This window comes from Lemur catta, chromosome 1, assembly GCF_020740605.2.
Source record: "Lemur catta isolate mLemCat1 chromosome 1, mLemCat1.pri, whole genome shotgun sequence".
Taxonomy (NCBI): Eukaryota; Metazoa; Chordata; class Mammalia; order Primates; family Lemuridae; genus Lemur; species Lemur catta.
Window position 1 is genome coordinate 143,471,007 of NC_059128.1, and position 25,023 is coordinate 143,496,029.

General features: G+C 46.0%; 1 protein-coding gene and 1 pseudogene across 2 annotated transcripts; both read left to right on the forward strand.

Annotated features, from left to right (window-relative positions):
- The first annotated feature begins 2,346 nt into the window (after nucleotides 1-2,346).
- Nucleotides 2,347-18,726, forward strand: CX3CR1 (C-X3-C motif chemokine receptor 1). 2 transcript variants are annotated; one of them, XM_045536320.1, is made up of 2 exons: nucleotides 2,347-2,453; nucleotides 15,935-18,726. In XM_045536320.1, the coding sequence occupies exon 2, from the start codon at nucleotides 15,944-15,946 to the stop codon at nucleotides 17,009-17,011; it is 1,068 nt and encodes a 355-aa protein (XP_045392276.1). In that variant the 5' UTR covers nucleotides 2,347-2,453; nucleotides 15,935-15,943; the 3' UTR covers nucleotides 17,012-18,726. The 2 variants fall into 2 exon arrangements, with proteins under 2 accessions (XP_045392276.1, XP_045392284.1); XM_045536328.1 differs by lacking the exon at nucleotides 2,347-2,453 and adding an exon at nucleotides 15,078-15,195.
- Nucleotides 15,199-15,351, forward strand: LOC123630994 (annotated as a pseudogene).
- Nucleotides 18,727-25,023: the final 6,297 nt, after the last annotated feature.

Here is a 25,023-nt window from a genome sequence, read left to right on the forward strand (position 1 = left end):
TTACTGTCTCGGCTGGCAAGGAAACTAAGAGGTCCAAGAACTTGTGAACAAGGGACAGCTCTGACAGAGGATTAAGCCAAAGGGGCTGGGCAGAAAGAGGAATGAAGACAGGGTCTGAGGAATGAGGCTGCACTGGGTGAGAGCACTGGGCAGGGGTGAGCAGGGGTCCAGGGAGGAGAGAGTCCCCAGCAGAGCTAGAGATTCCTTGACAGAGGCTTATGGAAGGAACCAGGAGGCTGCTGAGGCTCTTCCCATCTCTATGAGTGTGTCAAGAATGCAAAGCCCCAATGCTCTTTGCTTGGTCTATTTCTCAGAGTTGAGTTTGCAGTGAGCAACCTTGAAGGATGAGGTGACATCTCCCTCGGGGCCAAAGAACAGGCTTGCTTACTGGTTGGTATAAAATGGCACGTTTCCCAAGCTCAGAGTTCCTCTTCTGTAACGCACCCTGCCTTGCATGTGCACATGTGTCCGTCTGGGCCCATAGCATCACCCTGCAAGGACTGGAGGGCAAGGGACACAGTACACTGTGCCCACACTTGCAGTGCATAAAGTCCTGTCTGCTGCTAGTGGCTGTGGGAAAATAAAGGCTTATTTATTTGTTAGCTTCAAAAGAGGGTAAAATCACGTCCCAGGCCCGACAGCCCTGTGAGGTGGGAAGGGAAGAGCAATGCCACGTGCACAGGCCAGGAGATGGCGTGCCGGGGGGAGTGGAAGCGGTTAGAGCACAGTAGGAAGTGAGAAGGCAGGTCATGCTAAGGCCATGCTTTCAGGACCACAGACTTAAATTAGGAATGAGGAGCACCCTTGGAGGCTTTTAATTTGGCAAATTTGGGCTCCAGAAAGAGCTCTCTGGTTTCTGGGTGGAGAGTGGCCAACGGGCTAAGTAGCGAGAGGAAAGACAAGAGAGGTGGAAGGTTGGGTAGATGGGGGAGTCACCCAGGCCCAGGCTGGAGGTGGAGACATGGGGTCATGACCACAGAAGAGCTCACTGACATGGAGTGGGTGAGATTGCCCTGGAAGAGCCAGAAGAGAGGGGAGTCTTGGCTGGATCCCAGAAAGGAGCCCTCGGAGGAGCAGGGGAGTCAGAGGCAGGGAAAGGGGCTGACGTGCTGGCCCTGCTGAGTGGGCCCTAAGAGATGTGTCATGGAGGGGGTGAGGAAGGCCAGTGTCAGAGGGAGCCCGACTCTGCATGCGTCCAGCAGCCCTCTGGCCAAGGGGAAGAGAAAAGTGTCTAAACAGGAAGGCCATAAGGAGACAAAGAAAGGAAACTGGCAGTGGATTTCCTCAACTGTGGCCAGGCCACCAAGCCTGAGCCTGTGGCCCCAGCGCCCCCCGCTCTGTGCTGGTCAGTGCTGCACCTGGGGCGGGGGAGGCAAGGAGGGGCACGGTGGGGGTGCACAGAGCACCTCGCCCTCAGGAGACCACAGTGACTGGAGCTAAGGGAGTGCGGGCATGGGCTGGGCTGTGGCAGCAAGGAGCCAGGGGAGGCTTCCAAGGAGTCACCCATCATCATCTAGTGAAGGTGTATGGAAGGCACATCTTGGGCCAGGCCCTGGCAAGGGACGGATCAGAATTAGTATTTGCAGTGAGGATGGGTCAGGCAGGCGATGAGTGATGGGAAGGCCAGATGGCCAAACTGGCCAGGCCAGGAAGCGGGCAAGGGCCTGAGAGTCAGGGTGGGGCAGGGCAGAGGAGCCTGGGCCAGGTCCTGGGGGAAAGCTGAGCCCTTAGGCAAGTGACTTGGGCTTGTCTGACTGGTATAGGGAGCCACTAAATGCTTAGGGGCAGGGAGGTGAGGAACAATATTTATTAAGTGTCTACCAAGTGTGAGGCACTCACTAGATGTTTGGGTACCGGTGCTTCTCAAACTCAGTGTGCCTACCAGCCCCCTCAGAATTACACTAGAATGCTGTTTCTAATTGACGAGGTGGAGGGTGGGGTGTGAGGTGTGAGATGCTGCATTTTGCATAGGCTCCCAGCTCCTGGACCACACTTGGAGGAAAGGCTGCACTCATTTAATCTGCACCCTGATGCTGTCCAGGGAGTACTCTGCGCTCCCTTTTACGAGGGCCTCATCCCATGAGGTTTCACAGCCTGCCTGAGGCTCCCTGCTGATGACAGGCCGGCTGTGCTGAGCTGACCACAGGGCCTGTCCCCTGCCCTCCACCCAGGTGGGGGTGAGGGCACAGCCCCCAGCACCTTACTCCCTAGTGCCCCAGTCTGCCCCTGGGCTCGGGTCTTCCTCCTGTGGGGCTGGGCTTCAGTCTCTGAGCTTGTCTGTGGCAGCATCTAAAGATAGTCTATCTCACAGGAAACCAGATACTATTGGCTAACTCTGCAAATAAAATGCCCTCAGCGGGAGGAAAAGGGAAATGCTCGCCTCTGGCAGAGTCTGCGTGGGACAGGGTGACTGACTGGCACGTGTGGAGGTCCCCTTCCCAGGTGCACCCCAGGTAGGCACAGAGGACTCATTGATCACCTGTTGCAGGGTGGGATGGGGCACAGTGGTCAAAGCAGGTTATGATGATGGTTTGCCTCGAATGAACAATGGAGAGCATTTTCCTGAGGACGTTGCAGCCTACAAGTGTCCAAGCGGGTGGAAGAGTGGGAGGCGGTGAGTGATTAGATGGTTTATAACACACCCAACATCATGGAGTGGGATTAGAAGCATTCGTAATTACATGTTAGGAGAAAACTAGTAATGACATGGAGAAGAGCTCATGATTTGACAATAACTGAAAAAAAAAGTAAGATCCATGATATAAAATTGCATCTGAATGAAATTGAGGAATTACTGCTAATTTTTAAAGATGAGAAATAGTACTGAAGTTTTTTTTTTTTAAAGAGTCCTTATCTTTTAGAGACCCACACTTAGATGTTTAAGTTAAATAATCCAGTAGGGACATGAAGTGGGAAACAGATGAAATATTGACCTTGAGTTGGTAACTGTTGGAGCCGGCCGATGGGGATAAGGGGGATCTCTCTGCTTTTATATATGTTTGAAAATGTAATAATAAAGAGTTTTGAAAATGGCATCTGCATTTTAATATAAATGTAAATGTACTTAATATAAACATAAAATATGTATAAGATTAGATGAAGAGAAGCTAAGATTGCTGTGGTTGATTTTAGGAAGTTGGATTATGGACAGTTTTGTGGGATTCTTTTTTTTTTTTCCTTTTCCTTCCATGCTTTTATGTGCCATCTACAACTTTTATAATGAGCATATATTGTGTTTATAATAAAAACAATTTCAATTAATAAATCTCTGGCACAAAGTCAATGTTCAATTTTGATACGTGCTGTTAAAACCCTTGTGAGGACCCTCAGGCCCAGAAAGCTTTGTGTCATTGGCAAACACGGTCCTTGGGAAGAAAGTGTGAGTGCCGGACAGGACACACATCCAGAGCCCCACGACGGGGGCTGCGGCTTGTTCCTCGGTGCTTGCCTTGTGGCCGGCAAGGGCAGCCTCACAGAGCCCGCAGTCCCTGCTTTGTGAGTTTATAGCTGAGTCCAGAGCAAGGCTAGAGAATTTTAGGATTCTCTCACACATCTCCCCCCGGCCACCAAAGTTTTTTTTTAATTTTTCAAATACTTGAAATAGAAAACTTGGGGTAGAAAAAGTTGAACCAAAAGGAAAGAAGATTGAACGGTGTGAAAGCAGGCAGAAAAAGTTCCCTGCTTCAGGGCAGTGATCCCACACCTCAAGGTTGCTTTGGAAGGACCTGGGGGCTTCCTGAGAGGAGGCGGGGTGGGAGGGCACCTGGGCTGCTGAGCCTTGGGGACCACTGTGGGTCAGGGGCAGTGACTGGGGATTGGGGACCCCGAAAAGAAAAATGGGCTCAGGAAGACCAGGGCGGACTCTGTCTTTCACCTTGCGCTCTGCTTGGCTTTATTTTCACAAGGGGATGGGGGGTAGGAAGTGGTCCCAGCCTCAGTCTCGGTTTGATCCCCCTTGGCCCTCGGGCTGACCTCAGACTAACCTGGCGCCTACCACACCCCAGGAAGAGAGATCCGCTATCGTCAGCCACATGCCCGGCTTCATAAACCCACCTCCCAGCCCTGCTCCACAACTGTCCCCACTTCACAGGCGGGCGGCGAAGGCAGCTTGGCTTTGGAACGAAGTCCCGGCTCTGCGCTCAGTAACTATGCACAGCACTTGCTAAGTCCCTTTCCTGCTTTCCAAATGGACACTGGCCATGAGTCCTTGAAGCCAGGTAAAGGATACGTGTTGACATTCTGTAAGGATTAGGGCATGATGTTAATATATAAAGTCCCAAGCACGCTGCCTGGACTATCTCTGGTGCTCAAGAAACAACACATATTGTTATCGTGGGGAAGCCAAGGCTCAGGCTTCAAGTTTGGGTACCTGAAGAACACTGACTGCTACTGAACGAGATTGTGAGGGATCCAGAGGTATGGGGCAGGAGAGAGCTGACTCAGTTCAGGACCAGCTTCTATCCCCTTCCCCACCGTAGCCCAGGGGCACCCCTCCCCCACCCTGAGCACCTGCGGCAAAGCAGCAATGTCAGGTACGGTCCTCCCAAACCAGAGACCTGCTCAAGGTCCAGGCGTCCAGCTGTTCCTCCAACCACTGACCCAGAGTCCTGAGCTCGAAGATGTTCAGAACCAGCACCTGTCACAGATGAGCTGCACAGGGAAGGGAACTCCTGCTGCTCCAAACCAGGTCACAGTCACAGGAGGCAGTGGAGCCAGGAGGACAGAGTCCAGATTGTGGCTGACTTTTCTGAGGACTGCTCTGATTCCTACCAGCGCAGTCCAAGAATTCCAAGAGGCTGCACTCACTCACTGTGCCCAGGAGAGCCAAGGGAAGGTTGAGGCTTCCAGCTGAATCTTGATCCCTGCCTGCCCTCGCTGGGTGCTCAGAATCTACTAGCTGCAGGTGGGATTCCCACGGCGCTCTGACCACCATGGGCACTTCAAGCACTTCATCTTCTTGTTTGCCCAAACTGCAGCCATTTTAGATTGTGAAGCTTGGCAGGGAAGAAAACCTGTATTCCATCTCTTTATTTTTTTTCTTTTAAATTATTATGGGTACGTAATAATTGTATATCTTTATAGGGTACATTTGATGTTTTGAAACAGGCATATAATGTGGCTTAATCAAATCAGGGTTATTGAAGTATCCACCACTTCAAGCATTATCATTCCTTTGTGTTAGAAACATTCCAATTCCACTCTTTGAGTTATTTTAAAGTATACCCTAACTTATTGTTGATTATAGTCACTTTGTTGTGCTATCAAATATTGTTCATTCTATCTAACTAGCTAACTATATTTTTGTGCCCATTAACTATCCTCTCTTTATCACCCCCCCCCATTGCTACCCTTCCTGGCCTCTGATAACCATCATTCTACTCTCTGTCTCCAGGATATCAATTGTTTTTAATACATAGTTCCCACATATGAGTGAGAACGTGTGAGATTTGTTTTTCTGTGCCTGGTTTATTTCACTTAACATAATGTTCTACAATTCCATCCATGTTGTTTCAAATGGCAGAATTTTATTCTTTTCTGTGGCTATATAATATTTCATTGTGTATAGGTACCACAATTGCTTTCCATTCACCTACTGATGGGCACTTAGGTTGATTCCATATCGTGGCTATTGTGAATAGTGCTGCAATAAACATGGGAGTGCAGATATCTGTTTGATATACTGAATTCTCCTCCTTTGGATATACACCAAGCAGTGGGATTGCCGGGTCATATGGTAGTTCTAGTTTTAGTTTTTGAGGAACCTCCACACTGTTCTCCATAGTGGCTGCACTAATTTACATTCCCACCAACAGTGTATGAGGGTTCCCCTTTCTCCACATTTTCGCCAGCATTCCAGCATTGACTATTGCCTGTCTTTTTGATAAAATCTGTTTTAACTGGGGTGAGATGATAGCTCATTGTAGTTTTGATTTGCATTTCTCTGATGACTAACAATGTTGAGCATTTTTTCATATACCTGTTGACCATTTGTACATCTTCTTTTGAGAAATGTTTATTCAGATTCTTTGCCCATTTTTACCCAGATTATTTAATTTTTTTCCTATTGTGTTGTTGGAGCTCCTTATATATTCTAGTTGTTAGTCCCTCATCAGGTGGGTAGTTTGCAAATATTTTCTCCCATTCTGTGGGTTGTCTCTTTTCTTTGTTGGTTGTTTCCTTTGCTGGGCAGAAGCTTTTTACTTTGATGTGATCCCATTTGTCCAACTTTGCTTTGGTTGCCTGTGCTTTTGGGGGTATTAATCAAGAAATCATTGCACAGACCCATGTCCTGAAGCATGTCCCCAATATTTTCTACATCTCCTTAAATACCTCTCCAGACCATCTTTGTTCTTTTCCTTAAACCTATGTTTATTGTGAAATACAACACACTGAAAAAGCAGCGTCCAGGTCAACAACATATTAGAATGGATCTCCCTCATTACCACCATCTGGGACAGAGGAGAGAACCTTGTCTATATCCCAAGAGCCTCCTTCCTGACTACAGCCTCTTCCTTTCCCACAAGTAATCACAAGCCTGACTTCCATGGTAATTGCTTCCTTGCTTTTCCTTATAGTTTGACCCAATCTAAATATGTACCCCTAAACAGTATTGTTTGTTTTTGTTTGTTTTGTTTGTTTTGTTGTTTTTTTTTTTTGAGACACAGTCTCACTCTGTTGCCCTGGCTAGAGTGCCGTGGCATCAACCTAGCTCACAGCAACTTCAAACTCCTGGGCTCAAGCGATCCTCCTGCCTCAGCCTCCCAAGTAGCTGAGACTACAGGTGTGAAACACCATGCCTGGGTAATTTTTTTCTTTTTGTAGAGATAGGGTCTTGTTATGTTGCCCAGGCTTGTCTTGAACTCTTGAGCTCAAGCAATCCTCCTGTCTCAGTCTCCCAAAGTGCTGGGATTACAGGTGTGAGCCACCATGCCCTGCCCGGGTCCACGTTTTGGTCTGATTTCTTTGGCTCAGCATTGAACTTTTAAAATGCATCCATGCTGTAGATGTACATGCACAAAAATTTTCATGACAACATAGATCAAACTAGCCCCAAACTGAAAGTACTCACACATGCATCAGCAGTAGAAATGACAATAAATTGTGGAATATTCACACAGTGGAATTCCATACAGCAGTAAGAATGAAGAGACTATAGCCACAGCAATAGAATGGGTGAGCTGCTTCCAGAAATGCTGAGATGAATTTACATATAAACACAAATTGGTCCATACCCATGAGGTGCTTAATCCAGTGCATCTCCATCAGACACAATTTGTAATTCCATGAACAACAATTATTAATATTTGCATTGCCATCAGTTTTCTACAATTTACAAATTAATAATGTAAATTGTCTCAGACAATGAAAGGGGCAGATAGCCCCAAAGGGTATGCTAGAAAGTGCTCCCAGTAATTTTTTGTGTGTGCCTATTTCAAAGTCTTTAGTAATTTTTCCTTATAGTTCCTTACTGTGGAATTTGAGGCCCCTCTATTTACCCCTCTCTTGCCTTCTCAGCCTTGGCGCTCTCTGTACCCTGGCCTGAGCCCTCCACTCAGACTAAACTGGCCTTTCCCAGATGCTGAGCCCTGGCCTTGAAGTTGACATTTCAAAGGGATGACGCCCCGGTCCTTGAGACTTTCCTAGGTAGAAAGCCAACAAAAGGCCTGTCAAGTTTCAAAAGGGTTTATACATATTCCAGAGAGGAGGAAGTACTTACAATTACAAGTTTTTTAAAGTAAATGCTCTAAAAAAAAAGGAGGTGAGGAGAATCTCTTCCCTTATTTTCAACAAGGAGAATTAAGCCTCTTATTTTTAATTTTTATTTGTCCTTACACTAGCATATGGTAAAAATGCCCAAAATATATTGACTTAATAATTGAACAATTAACAAGTCTCTTTCTCAATTATTAAAAAGAGTTATAAAGTGTTTCCTTTCAAAATTTCACAGCTTACTTTGACATAAATAAATAATTACCGTAAATTACTTTGAAGAGGAAAAGGAAGGGAGGGGTGTCAAACCCAAAATAATGGCAGGTTTCATAAAGGGGCAACCCACTAACCCAACAGATTGTCCTGTTGCTATTTTTCATCTTGGGTATGCATTTGGCCCATATAAAACCCTGGTGGGTGGCCATGCCATGCTGTTTTAAGTGGGCTCATTACTACAGGAATAGACAGTCACTCAATTTACTTACACAGGGGAAGGGGTACAAGTTGTAACATTTTTCCTTATAGCTCCTTAGCATGGAATTTAAGGTCCTTCCATCTGCCTTCAGCCTTAGCTCTCTCTGCATTTTAAGGGGTGTGTGTTATAAAAACAGCTGTCATCATAAATGGGAAATACATCAGAACCTGGTAAAACCTGGCTTTCCAAACAGCCAGGAGTGTGGGCATGGCGGCTGACTGACAACCTTCCTATCTACTACAAGGTAAACAAGACTTGCCGGGACTCCAAGTCAACTGATCCAGCTCTCTGTCTCCCAAGGGAACACTCACAGGCTGTGACCCAGAAGCATCATGTTCCTGGGCAGTGTGCTGGGCACACATTCTGTTGGCATTAGATCACACTTTTGCTGACCCAGGACTCATGCCGCTGTTTAAGACTGCTTCCTTGTGTTTGATTCTTACTGAAAAATCGAGCATGCCAGAGCCGGCAAGGCCCTTAGAGGTGGTCTGGTCCAATGCTTTCATTTCACACCTCAGGAAACTGAAGCAGACTTGTTCTCTCAGCCATTGGTGCATGGAATGTGTGCGCCCCTGTGAAGTATGTGGCCCTTAAAGGCACCATGATATATTTGCAGGCAGGTAACAGGCTAACCCTTCAGCCTTTTGTCTTTTCTTCTTCAGAGAAACTAATCCTGGTGTCTTCACTACCACTGATGAGAGCTAGATTCTTGGGGTCCAGCAGTGAGGACCACTTATTATGTCTAGCGGGAGTGGCAAAGTGTATCCCACCTTCCATTTTCCACTTGCCCTTCCCTGAGGGTCGGCCTGCTGGGGTTTGAGTCCAGAAGGGAGAAACATAAGCAATTCAGGGCTGCATCATAGACCAGTTTCTTTTCAGGTGGCCTGTGTCTACTATTTTCAGTTCTAGTGTTAGAGAAGTGGCCTGCGGTACCCTACAGATTCCCCTTCCCTTGCGCAGTGCAGGAACATGGACTTTGTGGAGAGAGGTCCTAGCTCTATTGCTTCTTTGGACGAGTTAACCAAATCTCTCTGAGTCTCTCTTGGGTAATTTGTACGGTGGGGATATGCATTTCTCATGTGGGGTTTTAAGTGGGATCTTGTGTATGGAGCGTAACACTTAGCAGGCACCCGGACTGACTGCCTCCTCTCCTCCTAAACTGGGGCTTTCTAGGCATAACTTCAGGTTCTGGAATGCAAACAGCACAGTGGCATGCCCACAGGGAAAGTGTGAATTGGGGCTCAAGCAATTCTCTACTTTCATTTTGTACAAAGAAAAAAATTAAGCCTCATAATTTTCTCGGCATTAGACTGAACTTCAAACCCAGTCTTCACTCAAGGGTTTACTAAAAAGCTATAAGCAGAGACCAAGGAAGATTCAAAAACTAAAAGAAGAAGGCCAGCCGTGGTAGCTCACGCCTGTAATCCTCGCACTTTGGGAGCTGAGGCAGGAGGATTGCTTGAGCTCCAGAGTTGGAGACCAGCCTGAGCCCTGAGCAAGAGTCAGACCCCGTCTCTACTAAAAGTAAAAGAAATTAGCCGGGCATGGTGGCGCATGCCTGTAGTCCTAGCTACTCGGGAGCCTGAGGTAGGAGGACTGCTTGAGCCCAGGAAATTGAGGTTGCTGTGGGCTGGGCTGATCTGATGCCATGGCACTCCACTCAGGGCAACAGAGTGAGACCCTGTCTCAAAAAAAAAAAAAAAAGAAGAAGAAGAAGAAGATAACACTGGATTTAGAAAACGGTAAACTGGATGTGAAGGCAAAGGAGAGGGGAAAGCGACATAAAAAGGATGTTGGATAGAAAAAGAAATGGATTGGGGCCACGTACAAGAGAAGGGAAGTATAGAAAAGGGAAGCTGATTGGAAACAATGGGTAACAATGACTCCCCCCAACCAAAAAAAGCGTTAAAAAATAAATAAGCAGGCATGAGAAAAGGAAGTGGGCCAGAGGAAGTAGACCAGGATGGGCAGTGGAGGAGAGGGGAATCTTACAAAGCAGAGCATACAAAATGCATTTCTACTTGGGTATGAAACATACGTACATCCAAAACTCTACTTCTAGGTTCAGCTCAACCTCCCAGCTCTATGACATTTACTATAACCTTGACTTAACTAAATAGAGGGTGAGGCACCTGAGCACGCCTAGAGAAGGTTTACATTCTTGCCAGCTACTGCCCTAAGTTGTAAAGTGCAGCCTCAGCGGATGGTACCTTCATTGTGCCACAGCCCAGCATGCCTGATTCTTCTTGCCACCCTTGTCCATAAGAAACTTCGCTGAGTAGATGCTGCAAAGGCTTATCTCATTGAATTCTTACACTTGGTTTCTGGTGTCCTCAGGGGCAAAGGAAAGCCATTGTCCAGCCCAAGGTGAAAGCTAATTAGATCCGAGGGCTGGTCACACTCCCATCTGCTGCCAGGAGGCCCTATCTTTAGGCTCATATCCCAAACCTTGAAAATCTCAGAGGATCCAGAAATAAAAGATCTACTTGGTTCAGGCCCAACATTCCTAAAAATGTACCTTGCTAAAGCTATCAAGGTCAATGTAATAACCCTCTGAAGAGTTATATCAGATGTCTGATATCAGTGGTGCCCTCACACGCTCAGGGGCTCTCGACTCCCAAGGGCAGATGTGAACTGGCTTGAGCATGCAGTCTACAAGTCCCTTTCCAAGCAGATAAAGCCCAGTGTCATCCAGGACGCACACTGTTTCTTAACATTTGCATAAAAGATGGAGCTGCGGTTACGCTGGTATCTGCTTCATGATCAGATATGCTCAACAGCCACACGTGAAAAGAGTGTGTTGAGATAACAGGTTTTAGTTTCGAGGGTTTTTTTGAGATGGTCTCACTCTGTTGCCCGGGCTAGAGTACAGTGGCATCATCATAGCTCACAGCAACCTCAAACTCCTGAGCTCAAGTGATCCTCCTGCCTCAGCCTCCCGAGTAGCTGGGACTACAGGATCTCGCCAGCATGCCCAAGTTGTAAAGTGCAGATTTTTGTATTTTTAGTAGAGACGGGACCTCGCTCTTACTCAGGCTGGTCTTGAACTCCTGAGCTCAAGCAATCCTCCCGCCTCAGCCTCCCAGAGTGCTAGGATTACAGGCGTGAGCCACTAAGCCCGGCCGAGATGAGAGGTTTTATCTTCCAAGTCATCTTCTGACTGTGGAGAGCTGATGGGCCCGTGCCCATCTCTTAGGGCTCCGCGTTGCAAGGCTGATCATCTCTTCTCTTGCTCCTCTAGGCCTTTTATCACTCATTCACTCAACACACCAGGCACCTACTAAGTTCTCAGAGCTCAAGGGTCCCCGGCTCATGATCAGAATGTAGCCCTGTGTGCCCTGTGAGCACCCATGGGCGCAGGGCAATAAGTAGGGTGCTGTTAGCACTACTCAGGTTGAACTCTCAGGAATGAGGGAGTAGGATACAATATTTACCATTCTACTAATATTCATATGGCATTCACTCTGTGCCAGGCCCGTCCTATTGGACACTGGCTTGCAGAGCTAAAGAGGACGTGGTTCTTTCCTTAGGAACTCCTAGTCTTGGGAGAGGGGAACAGGGGGAAGGGGAGGGCTATAATGCCAAGTTAAACAAAAATGCTGAGGCTGAACACCTCTGGGCACAAATTGCAGCCCTACCATACAACCTGTGTGGCCTTGAGCAAGTTACTCTCTCTGAGCACATCTACCTACCCATAAAGTAGAGATAATCCTTTTATGTGTCAGCTACCACTTATTGAGCAGGTATAGTGTGCTTGTTATTGACCTAGGTTATTTATTTATTTCAGTTTTTCATATAACTCATATTTTTGTCTATTTTTATTTTTAAAAGCCCAAATAAGTTAATTAACATCTTTTCCAAAATAGGTAATATGGGCACATGATAAAAAATTCCACATGAAAACTAAGTCTCCTCTCCGCATCCTCTAGTCTCCACAACCTCTGTCCTGGGATAGTTGCTGTCACCACCACTAGAGTGTCCCTTCAGAGATATTTAAACCTTATACAAAATACACACACATCATTCTTTTCTACAAATGACATCACACTGTATATACGATACCTCGCCTAGCTTTTTGCACTTGACAGTATATCTTAGAAATTGTTCCATAACAGAATATAACATATAGATCTGCCTGTTTTTGTTTTTACTCAGGTGCTTGGTATTCCATTAATTGGATTTACTGTACTTTGATCTGTCCATACTGACAGACATTGGGGTTGTTTCCCTTCATTTATATTTCAAGCTTGCTGCAGCGACTGTCAGTGTACACACTTCCTGTGTGTGCATGTGTATGTGCACGTCTCTAGTATCCTGTACTAGACACTGTACTAGATTTAGTAATATTAAATTGCTTATTGGGATAAGCAACACAGCAATAAGCAATTATCCCAATAAACAATTTAATGTTATTTTATTCTAATGTTCTCAACAAACCTATGAGGTTGTTTTCAAAAGGAGGAAGCTGAGACCATTGCTTTGCTGGCTTTTTACCACTGGGTTTTGGACTCTGTTTGATAGTCATCGTGTCCTTGTCTCTTCTCCCCTGCCAGGGTTTGGCCCTTGAGGCCAGAGCCTGGGTCTCCTTCCTCTTTGCAGGAGGAGGAGGGAGAGTGGGAAGAGCGCGGGCCTTGGCGTCAGCCCTGCTTGCCCCACTTGCAGCTGTGGGATGGGCCAGGTGCTTCCCCTTGCTGTGCTCCTGTGAGGCACAATGTGTGCAGAATGGAAATGTGACATGAAGAGCAATAATGTCTCTGGGTGACTAGTGCAGATCATCAGAATCACCTAGGGACTCCTTCAAAGTGACATCCCTCCTGTAACGTGGTACAGATTGGCTTGAGCAGGGTCACAACATGCTGGGTGAGCACCTCCCACATGCATGGCACTGTGCCCGTGCTCAGAAGACTCCTGTGGGAGCTGGGGCAGCTCTGGGGCCTTTGCTGCAGACGCCAAGCCAGCAGAGAGCCAGGGTGAGGGCTGCTGAGTGTTGCTGTCCCTTCACTGAGTGGACCCTCTGCCTGGTGGGGAGTGGTCCCAAGGCAGGCTGATACCTGCGACTAGCCACCTGGCTCTCAATAAGTGGTATCACCACCAGCCAGGCAAAGTCATCCTTCCCACCGTGTTATCTGAAATTGCATCCCATCTACAGAGGATAAATTGACTCACTTCCTCCATCCCGTCTTTATCGAAGTCTTAATCTGTGTGAATTTCCCCATTCAGACGACAAGCTCCTTCATGGCTAAGATTGTGCCTGACTCATCTTTCTGTGAGGCCCCTGCCATGCTGAGCCTGTGCCGTGGGTACTTCACACATGTTTGCTGAGTGACCGTTGAGTCCCTCCAACCAGGACCACCTTTGGCTTGTTTGTAGTCTTGGTGGACATTAGAGGTGTCCCTGTGTGTGTGGCAGCCTTGAGCCTGGGCACCCTGCAGGGCAAGGGGCTGGATTTGGGATGCCCCTGCCATTCAGTTGGGCAATCTGTTACTTACTTCTGTCTCTGCCTTCTCCCCCTCTTGTCCCAGTCTTCCTCTTGCTCTTGTCACGAATATCCCCTGAGCCATTCAGGAGGTCAGTGAATTAAAGCAGGACTTTGCTTTCAGAGTCACGGAGAGTATTACACAGATAAAGACGCATGTAGAGCAATGGGCCTGGCTTCCACGCTCGGAGCTTCCACGCTCACCCGTCACTCAGCCAGAGAGGGCAAATGCTGGATTCAATCTTGGGGGTGCTCAAGTCCATGGACGTTCCTGGCCTGAAGGACTGACCACAGGCATAGAGAGATGCACAACGAATTTCCCTGGCTTTGGCCTCCTCCTGAGGTCAGCTTTGCCAGCTGTTTTTACTTGGGGGGGGGGAAGAGGAGGAAGAGAGTGGCTAGTCCAGTGTCCCTAACACAGAATCACTAAGGACTTGACTATTTCTGCTCTTATACAGCAGCACATCTGGGAAGATTATGTTCTGGGACAAACTATACACACTAAGTAACAATTCCTGTTTCCCCATGTATCCGCTTGAGTCATACAAAACTGACATTTGTGTAGCTCAAAAATAGCGGCATGTCAGCAATTTTATACTGTTCAATTTAAATATGATTGATTAAGGTCACAGCCAGAGGTTCCCTGAAGCAAAGAAAGCATACACGTTCTCTGGGGCTGGGAACCCCATCACAGCCTGGTGGGAAAGCCCAGGTGGGAGAGCCAGGCCCCCTCCCCCCGGGAGAGTGTCGCAGAGCAGAGGCTGGGAAGAGAGGGGCCACGCCCTGGCCGGGGAGGTGCCTCCCCTTGGTGAGACACTGCCTGGGCAAAACCATCATGGAAAGGGTGCAGCGAGGCGTGGAAACTCCCTTGGTTAAAGCGTGAGCTTTGCTTCAAGTTGTGGTGAGGAGGGAGGCAATGTCAACCAGGAGGCTTGCTCTGAGCACACCCAGTGTCTGGGGGGCCTGTCTATGTCATCGTGAGGAAGAGGAGGAGGTGCTCAGAGGAGCAGTGCGAAAGGGCTGCCTCTCGCTTGGCTCTGGAGTAAATGGCCAGCAAATCCCGGCTCGTAAAAGCAGGGAGTGGGACAAGCTTTACTTCCCAACCTGTGTGGAAATGTCTTCGTTTTCAATTCCTGCCCAGAAGGATACAGGAGATGTAATAGTGGGGAAGGCCGGGCCAAAGTGAAGCACAGGGCCGGTGACCACTGGGGGAATTAGGCACTGGGGGCCCAGCCCAGCAGGCCACTTGAGCCCCGGCCTCCACGTGAGATCAAGCATCCCTTCTGACTGCAGAGCCCCGGATGATGGCAGCACCTCCTCTCCACTTAGGGCTGTAGGATGACCAGCGGTCCCAGTTTGCGTGGGACTGAGGGGTTCTGATGCAGGACTCCCAGGGCTAAAACCGGCGAAGTCCTGGATAAGCCAAAACAAATGAGTCACTCTATGTATGACCCTGACTGATCCCTGCTAAGGAAGAGAAGGACTTGTTGGTTCCAACAGGAAGAGGAAGAGAAATGGCTCTCAAAAAACAAAGGTGATGCTTGCCTGGCAGGGGAGATACCGTGATCACAAAGGTGGCTTTCCCAGGGAGAGGCTCATCCATTGCACCCCAGATGTGCTGACCCCTGCGTTTTCCCCAAATGCAGGAAACTTGTTTGCATAATTTGTGGTTAGTGGTGCTTTCCCCTATTTAAACAAACAAACAAAAAAAAAATGAGGGCTCTTAGGTGTTGGTCTGCTCTGAGAACTGCTCTCCAGGCCTAGCTTCGTGGAGGAGAAATGAGGGTCCAGAGGGTGGAGAAGGTGGAAATAATGGGAGAAGGTGGAGAGTCGCCTTGGGGCAGTTGGGACTGGGGGTTTGAATTATGGCCGCACTCAACCATCCCACCCACGCCTCCTGCCTGTGGTCCTCTCCCCACCATTCACACCTTGGTCAAGCTAGCAACCTTTTGGAGAGACTTTTGAAAGTCAAAGAAAAAGAGATCTGTCTCAACCTTTGAAAGGCCTAGAACCAAATGCTTGCGGAGCCGTTACTGTGTGGCTTTGGGTGTCATTAAACCTCTTGGGTACCTGGCTGCCTCTCCTGTCAAAGGAGTCTGTTGCAGCCTCCATCACAAGACTGTTAGGGGATTAGACAAGACGGCATGTGTGAAGTTGGGAAATAGCCAACACATATTTGTTTCTTCCTGCCTGCCTATGCGTGGGGCCAGACAGGATTCCACCTGTGTCCCTTGGAGAACTAACAATGTTACTTGTTTTACCTTCTGATCCAGGCCCTTACCATGCCCACCCTCTCTCCTGAATATCTGGAAAACTTTGAGTATGATGAGTCCGCTGAAGCCTGTGACATTGGGGAAGTTGCAGCCTTTGGGACTGTCTTCATGTCCATATTCTACTCCGTTGTCTTTGCCTTCGGCCTGGTGGGAAATTTGCTGGTGGTGTTCGCCCTCACCAACACCAAGAAGCGCAAGAGTATTACTGACATTTACCTGCTGAACCTGGCCTTGTCTGATCTGCTCTTTGTAGCCACCTTGCCCTTCTGGACTCACTATGTGCTAAGTGAACAAGGCTTCCACAATGCCGTGTGCAAACTCACTACCGCCTTCTTCTTCATCGGCTTTTTTGGAGGCATATTCTTCATCACCGTCATCAGCATTGATAGGTACCTAGCCATTGTCCTGGCTGCCAACTCTATGCACAACCGGACCGTGCAGCATGGCGTCACCATCAGCCTCGGCGTCTGGGCAGCAGCCATTCTGGTGGCGGCACCCCAGTTCATGTTCACAAAGCAAAAAGAAAACGAATGCCTTGGTGACTACCCTGAGGTCCTCCAGGAAATCTGGCCCGTGCTGCGCAACGTGGAAGCAAATTTTCTTGGCTTCCTGCTCCCTCTGCTCATTATGAGTTACTGCTACTTCAGAATCATCCAGACGCTGTTTTCCTGCAAGAACCACAAGAAAGCTAAAGCCATCAAACTGATCCTTCTGGTGGTCATCGTGTTTTTCCTCTTCTGGACACCCTACAATGTTATGATTTTCCTGGAGACACTCAAGCTCTACGACTTCTTTCCCAGTTGTGACATGATAAAGGATCTGAGGTTGGCCCTCAGTGTGACTGAGACAGTTGCATTTAGCCATTGTTGCCTCAATCCCCTCATCTATGCATTTGCTGGGGAGAAGTTCAGAAGATACCTTTACCACTTGTATGGGAAATGCCTGGCTGTCTTCTGTGGGCGTCCGGTCCATGTCGGTTTCTCCCCGTCTGAATCACAAAGGAGCAGGCAGGGAAGTATTCTGAGCAGCAGTTTTACTTACTACACGAGTGATGGAGATCCATCCTTCCTTCTCTGAATGGATCCTCAATGCCTTGTCTCTACAGAGAACCCAGAGTTCATGAATCTGACACTGAATAATGAGGACATTTTTTTCTTTGTTGTTTCTTACGTGCAAGAAATGATGGGCCCAATGCCCACAAAACAATCCTACTGTGTTTTTGAGAATTATGCTCAAAATTTGAATGATAAAAAGTGGACATATCTCTTAGAGCAAATGCCAGGAATTTTTGTTTACAAACAACAAAAATTCAAGCCAGACTAGTTTAGTTAAAAAGGGAGTGGTGAATATTGTTCACATTGTGACAGGAGCAAAGCAGTGGCTGAGCCCTCAAGGTTGAGTGGAAACCAGGGCTTGAACCTAGCTAGAATTTCCTCTCTCTGATCCTCAAATCTTGAGGAGTGACAGATCTCCCAGACTCACATAACACAGCTTTATCACCAGAGAGAGACTGCTACCCTTGCCTCTCTGGTCCCAAGGTCAAAATTCCCAGGGAAGGGTTCTGGTTGGGCAAGTTTGTAGGAGGTGCCCATTCCTGGACCAGATGGTGGTATCCATAGGGAAGGAATACATAAGAAGGCAGCTTCAGTCCAATCTCATGGTGAGAAGTGCAGGAAGACATATTTCCAAGAAGTCAGAGGGATAGGTATTGTTCTGATCAGGCAGGACAAGAGCTGCACACCATCCTTACCATGTTTCTGACCCAGCCTCTCCACTGATCACACCAGCCAGTATCTGCTCCCAGCATCCTCTTCATTAAACCCTCTTCTATCATGTCCCCAAACCTACAAGGGCTCCCCACTGCCCACTGCCCACTACATCAAGTCCAAACTCAAATGCCTGGCCTCTGAGACCCTCCATCATGTGGTTCCACCAACAGATTCCTCATTGCCTCCCCCTTCCCAAAGGACCCCACCCATCCTATCAGCCAGGTATCTTCCATATGACCTCATGTATCTCCACCTGCTCCCAGGACAGGGGGAGACAGAAAGAACCCTGCCCCCAAGTGAGGAGGGTTGGATTTCAACCCCAACTCTGTCACTTACCCACTGGGTAGCATGGGGCCACCCAAGCTTCAGTTTCTATATCCATAGAAGAGGAATAATGCTACCTTTTGCATAGGGAGCTTCCTTTCTAGCATGAGGAACCAGCCATCAACTCTTGCAGGTCCAAACAGTCTTGTCTGGTTCCCAGACTTCAGCTTTCCCCCAACCTGGCACCATTTTACTGTGCCTAAGTGGAGGTGCTGATGGAACTTGGAAGGGCCTGCAGATTCTGCTGCGTGATGCAGCCCAGACACGGAGGTCTTATGATGGCACCCGATGAGCACTCCTAAGTCTTTAGAGTGATAGTCTTCCCTAACCCAGGTCTCCTGGATTCCTGGAATGTTTCCTCCCAATCGCCTCATGGCAAGCCCCTTCTCATCTGGGAAAAAACCCCGTCACTCATGCTACTGCCAGCCAGAGGAGCCAGGGCCACTGGAGAAGCTCTCTTTTTTCAGAAACATTTGGGATAATCTAAAACTCTAGAAAAAAAATATAATAATGCTAAGGAAAATGTCATCCATAATCTAACCACATCATATCATCATTCCTGCATTCGTCCATACAGACCGTGTTCACACTTTCACATGTTTAGAGTTGCAATTATAATGTACAGTTTTGTAATCTGCCTTCTTCTCTCTTAACATTAGACCCCAAATAGCTCTCTGTTTCTATGTACTTTTATTATTATCATTTTATAAGACTCTATCAGATTGTATACTCATTGAAGGCAGATGTGCTATTTGATTCACTGCTGTATATCTGATACATTCCTGGCAGTCTATATGTTTGTTTAAGGAATAAGAGAATGAATCATGTTTCTTTAAGATCTGGAACCATAATTTACTCATCATTAATCTATTGATAAACACTTAACTTGTTTCCAATATTTAGCAAATACATATTTTACAGCACTTTCACCTGTGTGATTTCCTTTCTCCTGTTCATTTCTTTGGATAAATCCCTTGCCATGGGGATAATTGGGTCAAAGGGCATGGAAACTTTGTAGCTTTTGATACTTACATATGAAATCAGTATATTGCAAAATCTTAATTGAGCACATATTATATACAACCCGAGAACTCAGATCCAGAGCTAGTCCAAAGATGATCAGACCAGGGCTTTGCTCTCAACGATTTAACATTTAAATACAGAACAGAGAAGTGAACGAATGAGCATGCATTCTTAGCATTAAGTGGTAGCACAGGGACAGTGACTTCTGATCTGAGTCTTTAGGGGAAAGGAATTCTCCAGGAAAATAAGAAGGGCATTCTAGGCCAAGGGAACAGCATGTGGAAAGGAGGTGTGCAAGAACATGAGGCACTTAAGATATGAGAAAACTTTGTGTGAATACTGAAAGGCACCGGAAGCAGAGTGAGTGGTAAGAACCTTCTGGAGCTGGGGCTGTCAGCTGTGGGTGTGGGCTCAGACAACAAATGGAAGGGGTAGTTTTCCATAGGATGTTCACAAGGTTGCTCCATTTTTACCTGATCCTCATTCCAGCTGTTGAACCTTGAGACTTTTAAAAGTTTAACCTATTTCTGGATTTCCAAGGAGGAAATGATTCTTTCAGCTTGAGAAATAAAAGTAGGGGAACAAGCACTTTCATTTCTAGAAGAAAATTAAATTTGTGTCATAAGAAACCTATTATTCATTCATTCATTGATTCATTTTGATGAAGAGAGCAGAATAGGGAAAAAAAATAAGGACATTCATTGAAAAACTCAAAATCCAAGGATGCTGGTGTCTAAATAAAGGAAGACACATATGGAAAAGACAGTTGGCCCTCAGAGCACAACTGGATCAGACCCACTCTGCATCTGAGCTCTGGGCTCCCCAAAGCAGAGGGAGACGGTGGACTCCGGAAGCAGAGATCTGGGATGAGTCCCAGCATATTAACTCTGCGACCTTGGGCAAGTTACTTCACATCTCTCAGGCTAAGTCTCCTCATCAGAAAAATAAGGATAAAAGTAGTTCCACCTGCTACAGTTCTAGTAGAGGCTTTAGTAATATTTCTACCAAAAAGCTTATAGTGCAGACCTGGCAAAGCAAGCTCAAAAGATTGGTGGTGATTATTTTTATTGTTCTTCTCACTATTATTAGATCAAGCTTTTCCCAGCAAGGAAACTCATACTAGCTTATCCTGGCCTTTTTGCTTTTCTTCATCCCAGAACCACATACTTTGGGATGGTCAGAGACAAATGGGTCCAATCTCACACTTTGCAAGTAAGGAAAAGGAGGCCCAAGGTCCCCCATTGAATTATTGCAGGAGGTAGGTCCTTGACTCACAGTCTACCACCTCCTTCCTCATCCTGATGAGAATACAGACCAAACCGGCCTCTAAGAGCAGAGAACACAGGTGGGGCAACAAGAGAAAGCACAGAAAAACGTCTGCAGGCTTATGACTAGGCAAGGAGGAACGGCCCACGCAGCGGCTGCAGAGTTTAACAGAATCAATCTGCACATAGACATGCTGTGTGGCATAGAGTTTGGTGATAGCTGTTTGGAGATATCCCTGTCTCTAAAGACAGATGGTGTCAACAGACAGAAACTCATCAGCAAAGGCTACAGGATCCCCAGAGGCAGATGCCATCAGCAGCCTCCAGCAGGATGTGGGTGGGCCAACCCTTAGACAGATGGCTCATGTCAAAGGACGGCCATAGCCAGGGGCTGTCTAGGGCATGGGTGAAATGCCAAATCCCTTCCAAATAATTTTACTCACTTCAGGTTACTCTATGCTCATTAAATGTCATTCTAAGGAGCATCTCCTTTCCCAGGACCTTGCCAGGAAGAAGATGCAGACTATATGCTTTCAGTTACTAGGAAGAGCTATCAGCCCTTACAATCCCCTGCACCTGGCAAATGTGTAGGATCTAGTGGTTCTCCCATTCATCTCCCTCTGAGATGCTGTCCCTGGGTGTCTAGGGAGACAGTTCACCTCTGGCCCCAAAAGGCCACCAACTCCATCTGGGAACATGGCAACCTGACTATGAGAGGTCCGCCTTGGGTAGCACCTGTCCCATTAGTGCCTTCAAAATTGGGGCAGTCTGTCTTACCCAAAAGCCAATTTTCTTCTCCACCTGCACCCCCACTCACTGGCCCGTGGGGACCACTTCCGTTTCACCATGACTTGTAATATTGTTTGCTTAACTAGCTGAGTTGGCAACCCCATTGTGGGCTATCTAAGAGTAGAACAATCTGAGAGCAAGTGAGAGAAGTAGATCTTAGCACATTTAGAAATATCCGGCCTCTCTTCAAGACACTCTCCATCCACAGAGAGCCAAGATGTTTTTTGGAGGATATGTGGCATCACGTTTCTATTTCTGCTGCATGAGGGCATGTTGTTAGGCAACAGCAGGAGTTCCTCCAGACACACCCGAGACAGCGCTAGCAACCGCAAAACACGCTCAGCAGGAAAATTACTCCTTTACGCTGTATTTCCTCATTTATTTAGATAGAAACAAAAAATAAAATTTTAATTTGTATTCTTCAAATACTAGGTAATATTGTTCAGCTTTCAAGGTGTTTCTTGTAAATTCTTTTTATCTTTTTCTGATTCTAAAGGAAACACACATTCATTATAGAAAATATGAAAAATAAAAAATAAGGAATGTTAAAGTTAAAAACTTTAAATTATACAATAATCCACCTCCCAGAGATAACCATTGTTTAACACTGAGGTGATTTTCTACCGTGACTTTCTCTGCAGATATAATTAAAAAAAAAAAAAGATTTCGGAATAGACATTTCTCAAAAGAAGTCATACAAATGGCCAACAAGTATATGAAAAATGATCAACATGCTAATTATTAGGGAAATACAAATTAAAACTGCAATGAGGTATCATCTTACACTGGTAAGAATGATTTTTATCAAAAAGATAAAAGATAACAAGCCTTGGCAGGAATGTGGAGAAAAGGCTACCCTTGCACGCTATTGGCGGGAATGTAAATTAGTACAACCACTATGGAAAAGAGTTTGGAGTTTCCTCAAAAAACTAAAAAATAGAATCACTATATGATGTGGCAACCCCACCTCTGAGTATTTGCCCAAAAGCTTTTAAATCAGTTTGTCAAAGAGATACCTGCACTCCCATGTTCATTGCAGCACCAGTCACAGTAGCCAATTTATGGAATCAGCCTAAGTGTCCACCAGCAGAGGAGTAGATAAAGAAAATGTGGTACATATACACAGTGGAATACTATTTAGCCTTTAAAAAAGAAGGAAATTTTTGTCATTTGTGACAACATGGATGGAATTGAAGCACATTATGCTGAGTGAAATAAGTCAAGCACAGAAAGACAAATACTGTGTGTTCTCACTTATATGTGGAATCTAAAACAATCGGAACTCCGAGAAGCAGACAGTAGAATGGTGGTTACAGAGGCTGGGGTAGAGGAAGAGGGGAGATTATGGTCAAAAGGTACAAAATCTCAGACAGAAGGCATAGGTTGCTTTTTTCCTTTTGTGAGTTCCATTGCACAGTGTGGTACATATAGTTAATAACAGAGTATTGTAAATTTCAAATTTGTACATTGCAAAATTTGAGAGTAAATTTCAAATGTTCTCACCACAAAAAATGTTAAATATTTGAGGTGACAGATATGTTAATTAGTTTGATTTAATTATTCCACTTTGTATTCATAAAATTATAATATCACTTTGCACCCCATAATTCTATACAATTATAAATTGTCCATTTACAGTAAATAAAAAAAACTGAACACAACCAAAAAAAGCACTTGAATTCATCAATAGGGAAATGGTTCCATAAATTTTTATTCATCCATACCATACAGTATTACATATAATTTAAAAGTTATATGTAATATATATAATTTTAAAAATTAGTCAATTCTGTAAATATGAACCTGATAGGATGTCATATATCATTATGTCAAAAAGACAAATTACAGAGTTATGTATATAAAATAAATACATTTTTATTTAAAAAGATATGAGATCAGGGCCGGGCGCGATGGCTCACGCCTGTAATCCTAGCCCTCTGGGAGGCCGAGGTGGGTGGATCGCTCGAGGTCAGGAGTTCGAGACCAGCCTGAGCGAGACCTCGTCTCTACTAAAAATAGAAAGAAATTATCTGGCCAACGAAAAATATATACAGAAAAAATTAGCTGGGCATGGTGGCGCATGCCTGTAGTCCCAGCTACTCGGGAGGCTGAGGCAGTAGGATCGCTTAAGCCCAGGAGTTTGAGGTTGCTGTGAGCTAGGCTGACGCCACGGCACTCACTCTAGCCTGGGCAACATAGTGAGACTCTGTCTCAAAAAAAAAAAAAAAAAAAAAAAGATATGAGATCAGAACATATATACAGTTTTATGTCTTCTTTTTCCAGTTAGTATTACAGCATGAACATTTTCTCATATATTAAACTCAAACATTGGTTTTTGAGACTTTATCTAACCAAACCCTACTGACAGGCATGGATGCTACTCCCAGTTTTTCTCTATTAGGAACAACACTGTGGTGAACATAAATCTTTGCACATATCTTTGATTGTACAAGAGGAATTACTGGATCAAGAAATTTAAGCATTTGTCAGTCCCTTGCTAGCTACTGCAAATTTACTTTCAGAAAGATGACACTGTGCTGCTGGCACGCTGAGAATCCCATTCCCTGACCTCAGTTCCCCCAGCCTCCCGGTCTTCTGGGTCAGGGTATTGTGGGCTTTGTTATTTGACAACATACTGGCTACTGACTTCAAGAGGCAGAAAGAAAGAAAAGACTTCTATTCTTGAAAGGAGGTGGTAAGGCTGCTTGTTAGCAGAGAAAAGAAAAGAGGGATGAGGGGATTTTTTAAAAGTGACCAATAACATCACAAAAGAGTTATTTTAAGGGAACAGAGACTACTTAGCTCCTGAGTTGGGGGGGACACAGGATAGGCCATCAGAGCCAATACAGAGTCGGGCAAGAGGAGGAGGCAGTGATGTTTGCTCTGGGGAAAGAGAGGTTTTCTAGAGGGAGAAGAAACAGAGGTGAGGAGAGCAACCTTGTGCAGTTTGAATGTTTAAAAAATCCACTTCTATGCAAAACATAAATAACCTGCAAAAGACAACAAAGAGGGAATTTATTCAAGACTTAGCACAGTTAATTGCAGGAATGTCAACTTTCAATGCATCCAGTATCCACCGTCCTTCTGGATACACTTGGATATAGCCATCTCAGCATAACGTAGAGCTCATGACCTGGAAAAGAAAAGAAAGAAAGAAATCAAGCACAACTTTATTTAAATATCTAATAATTTCTCCCTAGGTTTAATTTCAGCAGTTATTTATACTTTATATGGGAGTGGATTTATTAAAAGTCCAAACTACAATGATTTCTGGATACCCTATATCTTGGGCTTTGCTGGCAGAGATGATGCTCCAATTACCAGAGAAGCCTGTGGGTTCCAACTCTAAGAATTCCTTGGCATATCCGGGTAGCCCTGCTTTGGGACAGTAGGATACCCAGATGCCAGTCTTGAAAGCCTAGCATCAAAAGTCTCATTTACACATCCATTGCTAATGTACACATTCCCTTTCAAAGCACAATATTTCACTGAGAAAATAGAAAGAACCAGAGGCCGGGTACCGTGGCTCACGCCTGTAATCCTAGCACTCTGGGAGGCCGAGGTCGGCGGATCGGATCGTTTGAGCTCAGGAGTTCGAGACCAACCTAAGCAAGAGCGAGACCCCCATCTCTACTAAAAATAGAAAGAAATTAGCTGGACAACTAAAAATATATAGAAAAAATTAGCCGGGCATGGTGGCACATGCCTGTAGTCCCAGCTACTCGGGAGGCTGAGGCAGGAGGATCGCTTGAGCCCAGGAGTTTGAGGTTGCTGTGAGCTAGGCTGATGCCATGGCACTCTAGCCTGGGCAATAGAGTGAGACTCTGTCTCAAAAAAAAAAGAAAAAAAAGAACCAGAAAAAAACTTCCCCTCACCACACTTTCCCATCTACCTGCAGCTGTGTCCATGCACTCTTCCG

Coding starts and splice junctions, on each gene's coding strand:
- CX3CR1 (XM_045536320.1), top strand. CDS start 15,944: ATGCCCACCCTCTCTCCTGAATATCTGGAAAACTTTGAGTATGATGAG.